The 16,755-nt window shown below is 47.1% G+C and overlaps 1 protein-coding gene across 2 annotated transcripts; it reads right to left on the reverse strand.

Moving 5' to 3' along the window:
• Window positions 1–313: 313 nt before the first annotated feature.
• On the reverse strand, window positions 314–16,208 carry NAPG (NSF attachment protein gamma). Of its 2 annotated transcripts, none has more exons than XM_060028659.1 (12): window positions 15,956–16,208; window positions 14,341–14,408; window positions 12,156–12,240; window positions 11,436–11,453; window positions 10,735–10,765; window positions 9,662–9,771; window positions 9,484–9,550; window positions 8,825–8,895; window positions 7,653–7,731; window positions 5,910–5,989; window positions 5,330–5,459; window positions 314–4,380 (listed from the first exon to the last, which is right to left on the reverse strand). In XM_060028659.1, the coding sequence occupies exons 1-12, from the start codon at window positions 16,009–16,011 to the stop codon at window positions 4,237–4,239; spliced, it is 939 nt and encodes a 312-aa protein (XP_059884642.1). In that variant the 5' UTR covers window positions 16,012–16,208; the 3' UTR covers window positions 314–4,236. The 2 variants fall into 2 exon arrangements, with proteins under 2 accessions (XP_059884642.1, XP_059884641.1); XM_060028658.1 differs by lacking the exon at window positions 15,956–16,208 and adding an exon at window positions 15,645–15,761.
• Between the last annotated feature and the right edge of the window lie 547 nt (window positions 16,209–16,755).

The raw sequence follows: 16,755 nt of genomic DNA on the forward strand, positions 1-16,755 counted from the left end.
CTCCAAGCCCATCACTGCTGCCGGAGTTGGGCGTGGGTCGCGCGTGGACACCCTCGGGGAACAGGGTCTGTGCACCTCCTAGACGATGATGCCTGCAGCTCAGAGACGACACATTCCTCTGGGTGCCCAGGGTCAGTCTGACCCCCATGAGATGCAGTGACTTCTGTCACCCAGTCCCCAACCTGACATGAATTTACGGTAAGCAGTATGTGCCCGTGACCAATTCCTGCACTGTCCATGGGCCCAGCGGGATGAGGGGCAGGGCCAGGGCCACAGCCACCACTCTCTGGGGCCACATGGCTCTGACTCAACCCACGGTCATCGGGTGAATAGGGCCTGAGGGTGTATGGATCCTCCACCGGCCGTGCAGGCAACAGTGCTCACTGCCGAGGTCTTCAGGGCAGACCGCTGCCCTGCTCCACGCGGGAAGCCCACCCAAGAGGGGCTGGCGACGGGCTCTAGGGAGGAGTCATGGACAAGCTCCAAGTGCCAACAGGGCAGGTCGAACAAACTCTGTTTCTGATTTCTCCTTCTCTCCCGACCACCACGCTGCCCATGTATCACCTCTGGGAAATCACAGCCCGAGCCCAGCTTAGCTTCAATCAACTTTATGGTTTGGCTCCGACATTCCGACACCTGGAAACCTGGAGGCCAACAATCACCCGAGACAGCGTGGCTGGATCCTGGGGGGCAGGGACTCATATGCTTCTTGAAACCTGAGGTGTGGGGTACACTCAGCCCCTCTAAGTGAGGTGTGGAGGGTGGGCGAAACCACTCCGTAAGGTACAGTACGTTTCCGTGGACTTAGCAATGTTACATCCATTTGGTTTGAAAGGTGCTAGATAACGGTGGTAACACAGAGTGACAGAGCCTGACGAGGGGCCGGCCAACTTCAATGAACCGTTGAGCGCTTCTGTATTTGTTAATACTGGCTCAACGTCCGGAGACTTGCTGCCCGGGAGAGAATCAAGGCGCCCCCTGGCGGAGGTCACATTCATTCACATTTACAAACAATACACACAAGATTTACTGTACGTATACAAGTTAGCTAAGTGCTTACTGAGATTTTGAAAGCTAAGTTTTAAAACGGCCCTATTTAGGCCTCTTGAAAGCTTTGGGAGAATCAGAAATAAAAGATTTATAAATATAATTTAAAATGTTCTACCTTAAATTCGAAGGGGATTTAGTTCACCTAGTTTGTAAGTGGGGCTATTTTTTAGGGGAATTTTAATCAGTACCACTGACTGTTATTAAAAGCCATGTAAGTTCTCTCCATGGGCAAAGGCCCCTTGACCATTTAAAAAAACACTCAAATGGAAAAGGGTTGCTCTCCTTTTTCGAAAGGGATGTTTGCCTCAGTCCTTTTTTCCTTCAAGACATTTTTTATGTCCTTAAATTTAGTATCAAATTAAAGTCGGTGACGAGCCTTTTCTTGATACCAACCTAATGAAAACATGGGGGCGGGGACAGAGGGCGACAGAGGGAGACGGCTTCTGTTGTCTTTCCCAGCTGACCCGTCTTCACAAACGCCAGGGGGACCACAAGGCCACTCAGAACACGCCAAGGTGTCCTGAGGGAAACCAAAATCGCATTGCACCCAAGCCCCTCTGTCCCCTGCATTCTCTCCACCTCTTACTCCAACTTCCACCAAATCCTGGTGTCAAATCCTACTACCGATCCCCATTCCCCAGAGGACAGGCCAGCATTACACAGCACTCACTCAATAAACGTGTGATTAATTTTAGTAAATCCGCTGGTAACTAAGGTGTCAACTATGTATAAATGCAAACAATGCCATTTCAGTTTTCTCACCTCCTGGGTATTTTTCTCTCACTTAACTCGATGAAAGAATTACTCTCTTGGAAGGTGTGCTGAAGCCTCCCACCTCACCAAGGCCAGAGAGCACAGTGTGACAGTAGCAGGATGACTGGCACCTTAAAAAGCTCCACGCATTTGAAGTAACCCCCAGAGGGACTTAACTGACTCCCGGCATAAGGCACAACTTACAAGAACAGACGAAATATTGTTCTTGTCCAGCACGGCTGGGATCATGTAAATAGCTGAAGATGTATCTTTGGAAAAAAAGGGAAATAAACCAAGCAAAATGAATAATAATAAAAAGAATGATCATACTTATAGAGTTTCAGATTTTATTTTCATAATTATATGCTATAGAAGCAATAACCTGCATTTCCATATCACATTTGATATTATTCATCAGAGCTGGAAATAAGAGGAATAAAGCAGTTTCCATACACAAATACCATACTCTGCATATGTACAAATAAATTCGATATATTACCTAGACTTTGTAGCCTGCTTCGCTACAACACAACAGAACGCTGATGGCTGGATCCTGAGCACACCCATGCAGACAGACGCCCACTTTGGTAAAGTGATGACATGAGCTCTGGAGACACCTCTTCCTGCTGTGAACACCAGTTCCCCACTTCTGAGTGTCCCCTCAGGGTAAAAGCTTCTATGAGGGGAAAACGAGATGCTCCTCACTAGACACCACGCAGAACAGCCGTGACGTCAGAGACACCCACACGCCCCGCACACGAGTTCTGACACGAAGGCCGAGAAGGGGCTGGTGTGGAGGACGCCCCAGCTCAAGCCTCCTGTGCTGTGAGGCCCAGTCCCACGGCTGCTACAGGACCCTTCGACTCAGCCCTCATTTTTGTTTAATATGTAAGAAAAGAGAAATAAAAGCTTTTTTCCAAAGCTGTAATGGATAATATGGTCTACAGGAAACGGTCTAAAATACCTTTTAAGTGTTGCCGAATCTGTTGATAGGGATTGTTAAGTAGCTCAAATGCACATCAGCATAAGACTCCTGAAGTGTGACTGGATCTGGAGGGCACAGCAGGAGGACGGGGCCTCAGAACTCTTAACACGTCATTAACCACAAACGCCTAAACATGGCTTTACTGAGACCACCACTCAGTGTCTCCAAACAGTGACTGGAAGTGCGCAGAGCCACGCAGGCAACAGGGGGACTGGAGAGACTGCGTGGAGTAGTGTTCTGCACCAGACTTCTGCCAGAGTCCATCCCACTGCCCAACCACTCCGGCACACGGGCCCCGAGAGGACGTTCCCCGAACCCGCCACAGAGCCCAGCGTGGCTGCGACCACTCATGATGACCCACCCCAGGATCCCAGGGAGGCCAGCAGATCCGAGCCCGGGAAGCCAGGCGGGCAGCGTCTCCTGCAGAGCGCACTGTGGTGTCTGGGCCTCTTTCCAGTCAGGGGACAGGGAGATGGCTCTGTGCACAGGGAGAGGAACGCCTCGAAAATGACCCGTCAGGAAAGACCCAGAAAGCACTAGACAGCGGCAGCCCAGCCCTTGAAACTCAGCCCCCGCCTTTCAGCCACATGCAGGAGGTTTACAGACAGCACCTCCTGAGTCAAGCTGCTGTCCTGTCACAGCCCTGGACGACGCAGAGGGAAGCCACGTATGCACCCCAGCCTGATGGAAACCACCACACTGTGCAAACTCAGGACAAAGGTCCTCATTAGTCCCAGTCGGTCAACAACCTGGTGGGTTCAGAGACCATCACTATGTGTTTCAGGTGGAAAAATACCCATATTCCAGAGACAACTGAAGACATTTACAGAATCACTGTAATGTGCCACCCTTCAAAATGTTCAAACTTACACATGAGACTTCAGATGCATCTTGTATTGAGATAAGTAACATTGTAAGGCTCAAAACAGCTTCCTGTCCCAATCTCGCCTCTGAAGATTGAACAATTTAAATGCCTCTGATTATCACGGGGGATAAATTTCCTTCTGAAGGCATAACAAATGTTTAAAATACTATTTTGTTTAACCAGTAAACATCACTTTTAACAGCAATTATTAAATAAAATGCAAAAAAAACTTCTCTAACAATAAATTACAAGAGCCCAAGAGAAAAGGCTATCTAAGACTATCTATGCCTATTACCTTTGTTTACAATAGATCTGTCTAGAATTTGGTTTGCCAATTTTAAAGTCAACTGTCCTAAAATGCGACAGTACATTTCTCTGTTAATGCCTGCTGGTGTCTGAGAAGAGCTCTTATCATGGAAAGAAAAAAATGCTTCACAGGCAGTGGGCAGGACGGGTGGTCCAGGAAATGGGAGCTAAGACTTTGTCTTTACCAGCATCAGAGCCAGGATGGCGTGAGGTCTGGCCGCGCCCCGGGCCGTGCGGCGACATCCGGGCCATGTGGGGTCTGTGAGGGGACAAGTGCCTAGCACAGCCCCCCTGCATACTCGTCCTCCTCGTCCTCAGCGGCGGGGGCGGCGTGGCCTTTGGGCGTGGCCTGCGGGGGGGCCGCCGCCTTCTTCTTGACTCCCCCTCCTGGGACCAGCAGGCTCAGGCCCAGCTTCGCGTACTGTCAACGACAAAGCACTGCTCAGACTGGACACTCAGGCCTGACCCGCGACGCCTCCCCGGAGTCACCTGTGAGACGAGCCTGCTCTCCGTCCCCAAAAACCCCGGATACCACTCAGACGGAAAGACCACCATAAAACCCAACGCTGCTCAGCCATCGGGGCTTGTGACCAGGGTGGGGCAGGGGCACGACGAGGAAAACCTCAATTCTACGGCACACTGAGGAATCAGATAACCGGACACACAAGCTGAGGGACGCTTCTGGTCCTTACGAAATAACCATCTGCTGAGTCAGTGTTGAAAACACAAACTTACAAAAGCTGATGCCAGAATTTACCTAGAAAAGCACTGGTTCCTCCAAGTACATCATTTTATTAAGAAAAAAACAAACTACCAAGGTCTTACACTGATCTGATACCATCACAAGACTAAAGCCACCAGACCAAATGCAATGAGCAGGCGCTCATGAATCTACTGAACAGGGAAACTGGGAAGAAGAGAAGCCTGATCACAGCGGGCGTCCCACTGTGGGGGGACGGGCCCCTCCCGACTCATCCACTTGTCACCACAGGCAGCAAGACGGGGGCCAGCTGCCCCACGTTTACAGATGAGTAAACTGAGCTTCAGACCGTCAGCCACCACCCTGCACCCCACAGCGGGTGCTCTCAGAAGTGGGATTCCAACAGGCCTGCCGACCCACAAAGGCCACGCACCATGGGCCCTGAGACCGTGAGCCTGAGAGAAACTCACTAACCCAGCACCCTGGAGGGAGGCCAGCAGACGGAGGAGGAGCGGGCGTCGCCCACGGCAAACCCCCCAGCAGCCGGCCAGCCAGGCAACGCGCACCCGTCGTGAGCCTCCTCTCTGAGCAGCAGCTCCAGGCGAACAGCAGAGGGAGAAACCTTACGAGCGCATGGGAGAGGGAGGGAGGGCCGAGAGGAGGCACTCACGTCATTGTCCATGTACTTGAACAGGGGCGAGTTGCAGACCTCGGCCACCTGGTCCTGGTCCTGCTGGTCGTAGCCCTCGAGCAGCTGCTCCAGGGCGGTGCAGTCCTCACTGCCGTTGAAGCCAGGGATGCTGCGGGGAGCACACGGCACGTCTGCGTCCGGCCCTCGGCGCACCCACCCACACCAGACGGCCGACAGCGGAGAACCCGGGGCCCCGGAGCCAGGGTGCCTGGCCTCAGGCTGCTCGGTTTAAACATGGCCAAGGAGAAAACCTCTTATAGCCTGACCTTCCTGTAACATACAACCTGAAGACTTTTCTTTCTCTTGTTATTTTTTTCTTAGATGGCAAATATCACAAAATCACTCAATTCCACGGAAGCCCCCAGGAGAAAAACACAGGAAAGAACACAACTCATAAAAATTCTGCTGCAGAAGCTGAAATTCTAGCCACGCACTCATATTGCTCTGAACTATATTAAAAACAAAAAAACAGAAAACAAAAACCCCGTTCCACAGCCAGGACTGCCTATCTAGGCAGTGAGCTGGGGCGGAGAAGCAGCCGTGCACTGGCAGGTCTTACCTGTAGCTCTCCCGGACGCAGCGCTCTGCGGCCACGTAGTCATTTCTGTGCAGATGCACTAAGACTTGGGCAATTGTTTTCTAAAACAAAAGAGGTGATTAGGCCAAGATCATATCCCTGCAGAAGTCAATTTCCTGACACCTGGAATTTGACTCAGTTTGCACCTGGAGAGACTCGTGAATTCTGCAGCCACCTCCACAGGGCACTGGGGGGAGAACACCCCAGAACACCGCACCTCAAACTACAATGCGCACACCCCACCCGGGGGTCTTGCTGGAGACGGTGGAGCTGGTGGTGGGGAAGCCTGAGAGTCCACTGCTCCTCACCGGCTCCCAGGTGGTCGTGGTCCCGCCAGTCTGAGGGCCACACTTGGAGAAACAAAGCCCCAGAACACAGCCACTGCACAATTTACAGAAAATTTCCTCTAAATGCTTATATAGGTTTCATTTTGAAAAGGGAACAAGAAGCAGGGGGCATAACTCTGCAATTCTACTTTGGAATTCTTCAAGAGATACGAGGAAAAGATAAATGAATGGAAACTTCATGTAACAGAAATAGACACTATTTATAAGCCAACAAAAGGACTGAGACCACAGACACAACTGATAAGATCTTATCGGCAAAAGAGCTCTACATGAAGTATTTTTCAATCTTTTTTATATCTATTTTTTCAGACAACTTTTATTGATCTTTTGTCATCTCCGTTTTCAGATTAAGCCCATCTGCTTATTTTATTTATATAAAAGCCCATCCGGTATTTTATTTCAGACACTGCTTTTTCAGTTCTAAAATTCTCATTTAGTTCATTTATGGTTTCTATTAAAAAAATAAAAATCAGTCCTTTTGTCCATTATTTCGCCCATGTTCACCTCTGCCACATGGAGCAGCTGTGACAGCTGCTTCCTGGTCCTGACCTGGTGACTCCAACATCCGGGTCCCCTCTGTGGTCCTTCCTCCTGACAACGGTCACACTTTCCTGACCCGTTCTATGTTGAGTCACCTGGGACTGCCCCCTGGACACTGCAGGGCCCTCCCACGATCTCGGGCTCAGGCTGCACGTTCTGTCTGCTTTCTGGGCAGTGGCTCTAGTCTTAGTTCAGCCACCTGCTCCGCTGCTCTGGGTGTGCCCTGCACACGCAGCTGGAGTGCCCTCCCCCACTCACAGCCACACACACACACACACACACACACACACACGCACACACACGCACACGCGCGCGTACTGTGGGGGGCGGGGAGGGCCCACTTCCAGCCCTCCTCTCTGGGCTCTTCTCCTGGCTCTCTGAGCTCATCTTCCCAGCTCCTCCGACTGGGGCAGACAGTGTTTCATCCGCCTGCACCACCGTCCCAGCTGCAACTCCACGACCAGGGCTCAGCTGCAGAGGAGCCGAGGGAGAAGGAGCAGGAGACGTGGGGCCTCTCCTCTGAGCCCCTCTGGTTAGACAGATGGGGCGGGGGGCCCTCGGGGAGGAAAGCCGCCCTGTGCTCCCTGCCCTCCAGCCCTCTTGGCTGCTCACTTTTCAGGGTCCGAGGGGCACAGCCTTCTGTTTTGCCTAGCAGTGTTAGCTGTGATCAGGAGAGAGGTGATAGTGGGCTTACTCCATCTTGGCCAAAAATAGAGGCCCATAAGGTATTATTTTAAAAATAAACAAACATTCAGGGAACCCGGTCTTAGGTACACAGTTACACCAATATGAAAAATGATCTAAGGAAAAGCCAAATATAAGCACTTTCAAAGCATACCTTATAACAAGTTGGATAATTCTCAATTTCCTTATAAATATTTTTTTCTTTCTGAATAGAGAGTGCCGCCTCATCAAACCTAAAGACAAAATAAGAAATGCAGAACAAGGCGGGTCTAAGTGATCCACAGCAGAGGTCCTATAATGTACTTGATGTTACAGGTTTTAGAGAAGTAAAGACCACATCAGGCACTGTAACGACTGCTCCATAACCCGTGTTTCCGTAAGCTCTGCTCACTCGGCTTGCCTTCTAAATGTCAGACTCGCCCTTCTAAGACACCAAGCAGACAGGGCGAAAGAACTCAAGGACAGGCCGCTTCATATGCGGAGTTTTAGGTTTGGTAAGGACCATCCATTAATGAGCACCCAGCAAGTCCAACAAACCGCTCTGTGAGCATCTGTGAGACGTGCCGGAGCCCAGCCCTGACTCAGTCACCGCGGATCCCTTTCCCTCACTGAAAGGCCGTGCGGACGCCCCAAGAGCACTGGCTCCCAGGAACCAGGACCCCCACCGGGCCCTCACACGCCCACCGCGGCCTTCATGACCCCGACAGCTCCTGGGGCCAGAATGCGCAGCAGGGGAGAGTAGACAGGGAGAGGCGAAACAAGGTCCTTCTTGCCACTTTGACCCTCAACAGTCTTCTTCCATCTACTCTCACTTATTTCCTTTGCAGAATTTTATTAATAAGGGAGATTGTTTACTAAGCTTAAGTTGAAGTAAAACACAAAAGGAAAATCCATAGGATTCTAGGTTTCTGGGGTCCGGCTATTTGTGCCATAGGTCCTAAGTGTGAAGGAGAAAAAATCAGTACCCTGTCTAACGACGCTATTTGGCTGTCGTAACCTGTCAATTTTCCTGGGTGAGCACTTAGGGCATCTTGTCACTTAGCTCATACGGATACTTGTCCTTGAGAGGCATCACCACCCACCCAGACAACAGAACAAGACAACTGCCCCCTCCCAAGTTGCTGAGTCAGGGCTTAGCCAACAAGAGCACAACGCACGATACATTTTGGGATGACACTTTAGAGAAGCGGCAGATCTTTCAATATTTAATCCAACGTGCTGCTGTCTTGTAGCCTGGTGTGCCCATGGTTACACCAAAAGATTAACAAGCCTGTCCCTGTGGCCAGAGGTCACAGGGACACAGGAGCACAGCTCTATGACACGTACCTGCGCCCTCGCACCAGCAGCCTGGAGGCCTTTCCTAGCAATTCAACTGCCTGTCGTAAGCGCTCTTCATTCTGCAGGAATCCAAGAGAAGGGAGTGTTGGCTGCTTCAATGTAGGAATCTTTTTCTTCCCCTAACAATTTCTGATAAAAAAGTAATGGCACTGGGGACTTCCCTGGTGGTCCAGTGGTAAAGAATCTGCCTTACAATGCAGGGGACGTGGGTTCGAACCCTGGTCAGGGAACTAAGATCCCACAAGCCGCGGAGCAACTAAGCCCACACGCCACAACTACAGAGCCCACACGCCCTGGAGACCGCACGCCACAACGAGAGAGAGAAAGCCCATGTGCCACAACGAAGAGCCCGCACCGCCACGAAAGATCCTGCACACCACAACTAAGACTTGATGCAGCCAAAAATAAATAAAATAAATAATAAATAAATCTTAAAAAAAAAAAAGGTAATAGCACTGGATCGGGGGGTGGGGTGGGGGTGGGAATTCCTCCAAAGCTGCTAAGCCATCTCACTACTAACAGAAGAAAACAAGAGTTCAGCTGTGAGCACAGAAAAGTTTTCAAAGCAGCCACTGCATTTCTCTGTTTTCCTATATATCATGAACATAAAATTCTATATACTCAAAGAAAAAAAAATTCAAACTTACTTCAAACACATTAGCTGTCTGCTGATATAACTGCACAGCCTTTTCTGGATCCACGTTTTCTATAAGCCTAAATTAGACAAGAAAATCTGACTTACATGAGAAATAGAAAACTTGTTTTACAAAGGACTTTATTAAAACAAAAAGACTTCCACGCAGAGACCTGTGTCCACACACTCACTTTCCAGCCCGCTCCAAGGCCATGGCTGCTGTGTCCGGGGTGCCGTTCTCCAGGTACATCATGCTAGCTTTCTCAATCAGCTGAACAGCCTCCGGGAGTTTTTGCATCTCCTTTAGGCAAACAATACAGCATGGACCAGTAAGTGCAACAACTTAAATACAGAATTAACAATCTGAAATTCAAGAAAGCAAAGGACCCAAAACATAATACAATAATAAACATATTGAAAATGAAATGCGTTCACATGGTCACTCTCTCCATCAAGCTTCATTTTGCTAAACCAAAAACGCATCAGTTGATTCCTGCAGAGTTCATCCCTTCACAGAGTTTCAGGGAAACTACACACACAGTAGAAACCAAAATACTCGCTCTTCACAGTTTTCTAAGCATTTACAATTCCTGGAATACTTATGAGCTCCTACTACATACAAGGCCTGTGCCAAAGGCTGCAAACTGGCAGCCCAAGGGCTGTGTGTCATTTCCGAGCATGGCTTGCTTCAACCCTCCATATCTTAAAGTCAGATACTTTCACAGGAGGTCTGTTCTGTGGCTTCGCATTTTCAACATGTCATAGGCTACGGCATCTGCAGGCTTGCGCCCCACATGGCACTGGCGAGTGGGGCTGTGCAGCAGCCGGCCTCCTCCAGGGGCGTGTTTCTCCCCACTTCCTGCACACCCAGGCCGGCCTCCTCCATCTCAGCAAGCCCTGCGTTCACCTGCGCTTGCAGCCCTCTTACTCTGAGCGCCATCAACAGAGTAACCCTACGTATCTTATTAGTAAACTCCAAGTCTCAGCATCATGTGCTCCTTATGTCTAATATCTCCAATTCAAAACTTTTTTTAAAAACTGAAGAAAAATCATGTAAAAGCTAGATGTAAAGATTTTAGGTATTATCTATTTAGGGTTGACATACTGTATCTCCGTGCTGACCTTGCACAGGTTGTTTTCAAGTCTGTCCTTCACTAAGTTAACAAATTCTTTAGGATACAAAACTTGCTGGTCTTGTTCTTATGGGAACTTCAAACTGTAACTCATTTTACCTATAGAGCAGCTGTGACACAACGGTACTGACCTTCAGCATCATGCCGGCTTGTTCATAAGCTCTGCAGAGAGAATATAAGTTCTCAGATGAGATCTTGATGAGATGGGGGAAGAGAAGCTTTCTACCACAGACATGAGAAGCTTCATCAATTAAAACTGGCTCAGACAACACATACTTACTTTAGGCTCTCATTACAACACAACATAATTTTTCTTCCTTTTATTTACGTGGGCAATAATGCCTTGGAAACAACAGACATCTGAGGTAAAGGGATTTCACTTTGCAGATGCAAAGTTAAGTAAAGGTCAGAGAGGTTAAATGACTTTCTACTGTACTTGACAAACCTAAATCCAAGTTTTGAAACAAGTAAGTGTTTTTCTCCACAAAAGCAAAAGAAAGCTTCCTGCTTCTCTCCACAGGCACCATTAACTATTAATAAAGAGGGAAAAAAAGAGATTCTAACTCGTTTTTTCATAGGTTATTGAACAAAACGGTCCTAAAAATATGATGGTGATTTAACTTAAACACTGAATTATCTTAGGAGTGACTTCATTTTTAAGGTTCAGGTGAAGACTGAAACAAATGGAAATGACTATTTTATTTAAATCAATACAAATTAATTCACTATTTCTGAATTTATAACTTAGGAAAAATTTACTGACCTAAGAAAAAGCAACATTTAAAACATAATAATCCACAAATACATGAACACATGGAGAATATTTACTTACTTGGCAGCATGAAAAAGACTGAATAGATGTAACAAAGTCAAAATTAAGGGAAAAAAAGCAAATCAATAGTTTCTAAAGGTCTACTATTTAAAAAACAAGGTTAACTAAATCACTGTCCCAGTTTGTTTGAAAAGACGAACCCTACAAATCAGGAAAAGAAGAAAAATTTATCACCTGTAGCTGTCTCCTAAAAACTATGTAATTCACAAAAACACTGACAAAACACATCGATTTTTAAGCTACTTCCATGATGCATTAACTTGAAGTTTTACTAAAATGCAAGGTTATTATATCCATAATCTGCAAGTGAGGTAAAATAAACATTTTTTAGTTGATAAGATTATAAAATACCTCAGGAAAATTTGTTTTAAACTACTTAAAAATTTTATTTCAAATATCGGAGGAAAACTACATTTTTAAAATATTTATAGAGCAGTTAACATGTCTCTAATACCCGTGCCACTTCTTCATTTTTCAGCACCTGTCTCTATATCTCCCTCACTTCATCCCAAGTAAAACCATCATGAAGCAAATCCAGAAACAACAGAAATAAACTCTCAAACGCAGCTCTGCAAAGCAGTGTGGACCTTATGACCAAGTCTCTATAAATGCACTTTCAGAGTTTAGACATGCAGTATTTTTCTAAGTGGCTTCTAATTTAATAGCACTGTACTCCACATGCAGCAAATTTATAACAATCTCTAAAGGCTGAAAAGATACGCCCTGTTATTCTCGTGGGCGACAGCTTCTCTCAGGCAGGCGTCTTTTGCTTGTTCAAACTGTTTGGCATTTTTAAAAGCAACAGCTGAAAGAGAGAAAAAATATATAGACTGTCTATTTCCATCATTTAAAGAAACCTCAAATAAATCCTTACCAAAATGTGCATGACATGTGAAGTATCAGAAAATAAACTTAACACTTATTTTAATCAAATACTTAGGAAATTTCATAAAACTATAAATACTACTTTTTTCTAAGCCATTTTCTTACAACTTTTTTGATTATCAATAATTTACAAGTATTTTCAAAAGGTTTTTTTTTTCTTAATTGTGCACTATTGGCAATAAATCAGTACTCCTTCCACTCAAGCCCAAGTCTTTCTAACACCACCATCTAAGCTTGGGAAACTAAGACGGCATCAGTCAAACCAACACACCCAAACTACAGGCACTGTCACTAAAACAGCACCTTACCTCACCAGTTTCACATTTAATAATAGAAACAGTGCTTTAGTTATGGCTTATTCTATCTTTTAAATTATTCTGAAACTGAAGTCTAATAAACACACTCAATATTTTTATAATAAATCTTCCTTTTTGGCACAATCTTTAAATACGATCTTACAGACTTTGGAAAACTTACAAAGTGTTGCTTACAAATAAATGAAAAGGATACTGCTTTAAGAAAATATTGTTTGTTAAAAACACACTCTTAGGGCTTCCCTGGTGGCGCAGTGGTTGAGAGTCCGCCTGCCGATGCAGGGGACACAGGTTCGTGCCCCGGTCCGGGAAGATCCCACACGCCACGGAGCAGCTAGGCCCGTGAGCCATGGCCGCTGAGCCTCTGCGTCCGGAGCCTGTGCTCCGCAATGGGAGAGGCTACAACAGTGAGAGGCCCGCGTACCACAAAAAACAAAACAAAACAAAACAAAAAAACCACCCACACTCTTAAAATTACATTTAACAAAATGTAGAAAATAAACAAATGACAAACTATTTTCATCCCTGCATTTCTACATTTTTCTCTTTGAAAAATTTACTGATGAAATGTATCTTGCATAACCCCTTAACGAAAATAAACAAAAGATGTTTTCATGGGAAAATCTGACTTGAAATATTCACTTCTGAAAGCAGCTCATGCTCACAGATACATACATAACAACTCTGTGTTAAATTTCCCTCATGGAGGATACTTGCAAAATGTTGTGCCCTCCAGTTACAAAGGTGTTCTTGTACAAGGTGTCCATAAAATCCATGTAAAATTTGAACTTCTAATAATTTTCCTTCTAAATATGAGGTACAGTAATTTCCATAATGCAACAGAGAATTTACTCAAGACTTAAATAAAAGCGCTAAAGATTAATTTGTTGTCATTTCTTTTATTATCTAGAAAATACATCCTACATTATGCTTATTAGTTTCAATTTATCTGACTTCTTTCTATTAGTTTCAATTTACTGACTTCTTTCTTCTTGGTGACATACTAAAACTAAAGTTTGCCAAAAGCACATTTCCTAGGTGATTTCTACAAATGTGATCAGGGCTACTGCTGAAACACACAGTAAAATGTGTCCAGGGTATTTCAAAATCGTATTATGCTTTATAACCAAAATAATCACGGATATGTTGAAAACTATCATTCCATAACTTAAAATGCTAAATTTTTAACAAATTCCCTTTCTGTTGCAAATTTCAGGTTGTTTTTATCTCATATGCAGATAAAGGCAATAAAACATGCATATGAGCTTAACTCTTCATGAACACATATCAGTGCATCTCCACAGGAGGGTCATCAAGAGCGAGAGCCAAACACGCTCCGTGCGCATGCGGAAGATAAGCCTAAGGTTTTAAAAAGCCAACGAGAAAAATCTTTATTCAGTAATAGGTAGTAAAAAATATGACCAAACTCCCAGAAGTAGTATCAACTGAGTGAAGTTCAAGAACATATGAACGATGTTAAAAGCCTGCAGGGGCACCCGCCGTGCCATCTGCACTCGTGGGAGAGGGAGAGGCGGCTGGGTCTACAGCTCAGAACTCGACATCTGAAAACAGGAAGTGGAAAAGCGCAGGGTTTAACAATGCAAATACTATATAGGAAGCATTAAGAGTGAGAACTATGCCGAGATGAAGTTACCAGCCTGCTTCAAGATTACACACTGCAGGGACAGGGCTACTGTCACACGTACCTGCTTTTCCATACTCAGAAGCGGCACTGTCATAATCTGGCTTCCATTTTAAAAAACCAGTTTTCAGGCTAAAATGAAAGAGAGACACATTTAACAGAAGTTACCAACCACACTCCTAAGTCAGAACCCTGCTTATAAGGATCTTGTAGGTCAGTAAAAAGGGAGGGGGGGACCATCAGGTACACAGTCCCCATCTCGCCCACCTCCATCCAAACTTACTGACAATTACAAACAACCTCACCACTTTCCCTCCCACTGTCATAGACATGGTTTCCCCCTTTTGAAATGTCTGTATAGCATCCAAGGGGAGTGGAGGTTCTCAAGGCCTGATCCCCAGATGAGCAGCATCACGCAGAAGTGCGCTAGAAATGTATGAAGTGCTGAGCCCCAGCCCAGCCCTGCTGAACCAGGACCCCGGGAGTGGCAGCAGCAGCAATCCAGGGTGTAACAAGCCCTGAGACGCACAGAAGCTTGAGGTAGGCTGAAGCACAGCAATAAGCAGGTGGACTCGTGAGACTGCAGCTCAGGAAAGGCCGGAGATTACCAGAATCATCAGCACCTGTCACACCCGTGAAGACCCGCAGGGAGACTGGAGAGAGAGGCCAGAAAGACTACAGAACCAAACACTCAGAGAGACACAGGGAATCAGCAAAAAAGACTGCAGTTAACCACCAGTGAACAGGAAGGACAACCAGAGACAGGATGACGGGAAAGCACGACAAACTGCTTTCCAGGATCCCAGGATCACACGGCATCTTAGACACCGCACCAAAGGACAATCAATTGAGTCCCTATCTAATTTGCCCTTTCTGAAACTCTTTTTAAAATTTTATGATAATTTCACATTGTCAAACTTGGGTGTGCATAAGAACCGCTAAATAAACACCATCTTAAATTCTACATTTGAATTCAGTTAGTGAAAGCCTGCTTACATGTAACAGTGTTACCTTCCAAAGAATCAGGGAAGCCCCAGAGCCTGCAGAAGTACACCCTTCATTTTGTTCCTTTTAATTTTCTGCCAATTAAATTTATTTAACATTTGTGTTTGTCTAATACTGTTATAAGATTCAAATTTGTAAACAGTTCTCAAGCTTACCAAAAACATTATTGTTCGGAAAAATAAAATCCTTAAATTGCAACCTGTCTACTCTAATCCACCAACTGAGGAAGTGCTGCAATAAAGCAAAATTCTAATCCACCACCTCTACCCCAAAGCCCTCATTATATTCTGTATCTTAACATAATTTTTAAAAACCCCACCAAAAACAAGATACAATCTCTCAATTGTCTTATGTGCTACATACACATGGGAAAAGCTGAAGATTTTTAAATACAGTTGGGCCTGGAAGCCGCCCAACGCGCCGAGAAGCACCGGCATCCCAACTGCCGACGCGGAGAGCGGTGCCCGCGACAACGGCGGCGCCCCCACGGCCCCAGGCAAGACGACTTCTGACGTCCGACGGCAGCGCTTCCGGGGCGCGGCGACCCCACCACGCCCGTCCGGCCCGGCCCCCCCCCCCCGCCCCAGCACCCCCCACCCGGTGCTGACTCAGACCGGCCTCGGAGGGGCCCGGTCCAAGCGCCTACCCAGGGCAGCGCTGGGCCTCTCACTCACCATTTCTCTGCTTTGGCCAGGTGCTCCAGCCCCTCGTTTATCTTCTGAGCCGCCATCTCCGCGGCGCGGCCCTGACGTGGAGGCCGAGAGCCCGCCGAATGGGCGTGGGAACGCCGAAGAGGAGGCCGGTACTGCGCCGCAGCCGCGCTACCAGGGCCCGTAAGGCTCAAACCTAGTGCAGCGAAGCGGCCCAGGAGCCGCGCAGGCGCCGCACAGGCAGATGTTGCGCAGGCGCAGAGCGCCCGGGCTGGCCTCAAGCGTGGCCCAGTGCGCAGGCGCAGTGGGTAGTAAGGGGGGTTCGCGATTCCATTCGCCAGTGGAACGCAGTTTTGTTGAGCACGTTTTATGTATCAGGCGCTGTTCTAACCACTGGCAGGTCGGCAGGGAGTGCGACAGACCGAACCCTAGCTCCGATAATTCGATAACTGTTCACCTTCAACAGAACTCCCGCCTTTTGCCGTCCCTCTGCCCCTATTCACCCGTCCCTCTTTACCCAGCGTGGGTTCCGTGCTCCATCACTTTAGCTTCCCATCTGCGTATCCTCGAAACACCCCGGGTTCTCTGTGCCTCTTTTCTCCTTGTTTGGGGAAACCGCAGCTCTCCACCGACTCCGGAACTGCTCAGAGCAGGTGAAGGGGGCTGGAGGAAAACAAAGCAGCTGCTGACATGACTCGTTACTCGAATTAATGCTCACAGACATCCAGGAGGCCTCTGTGCTGCTGAGCGACTGTACATTTTCCCGGTCAGATAACGCACCCACTCGCTGGGATGGCTGTGCACACCCACTTCCCTTCAGAACT

Source organism: Delphinus delphis, chromosome 13 (assembly GCF_949987515.2).
Source record: "Delphinus delphis chromosome 13, mDelDel1.2, whole genome shotgun sequence".
NCBI classification, from domain to species: Eukaryota; Metazoa; Chordata; class Mammalia; order Artiodactyla; family Delphinidae; genus Delphinus; species Delphinus delphis.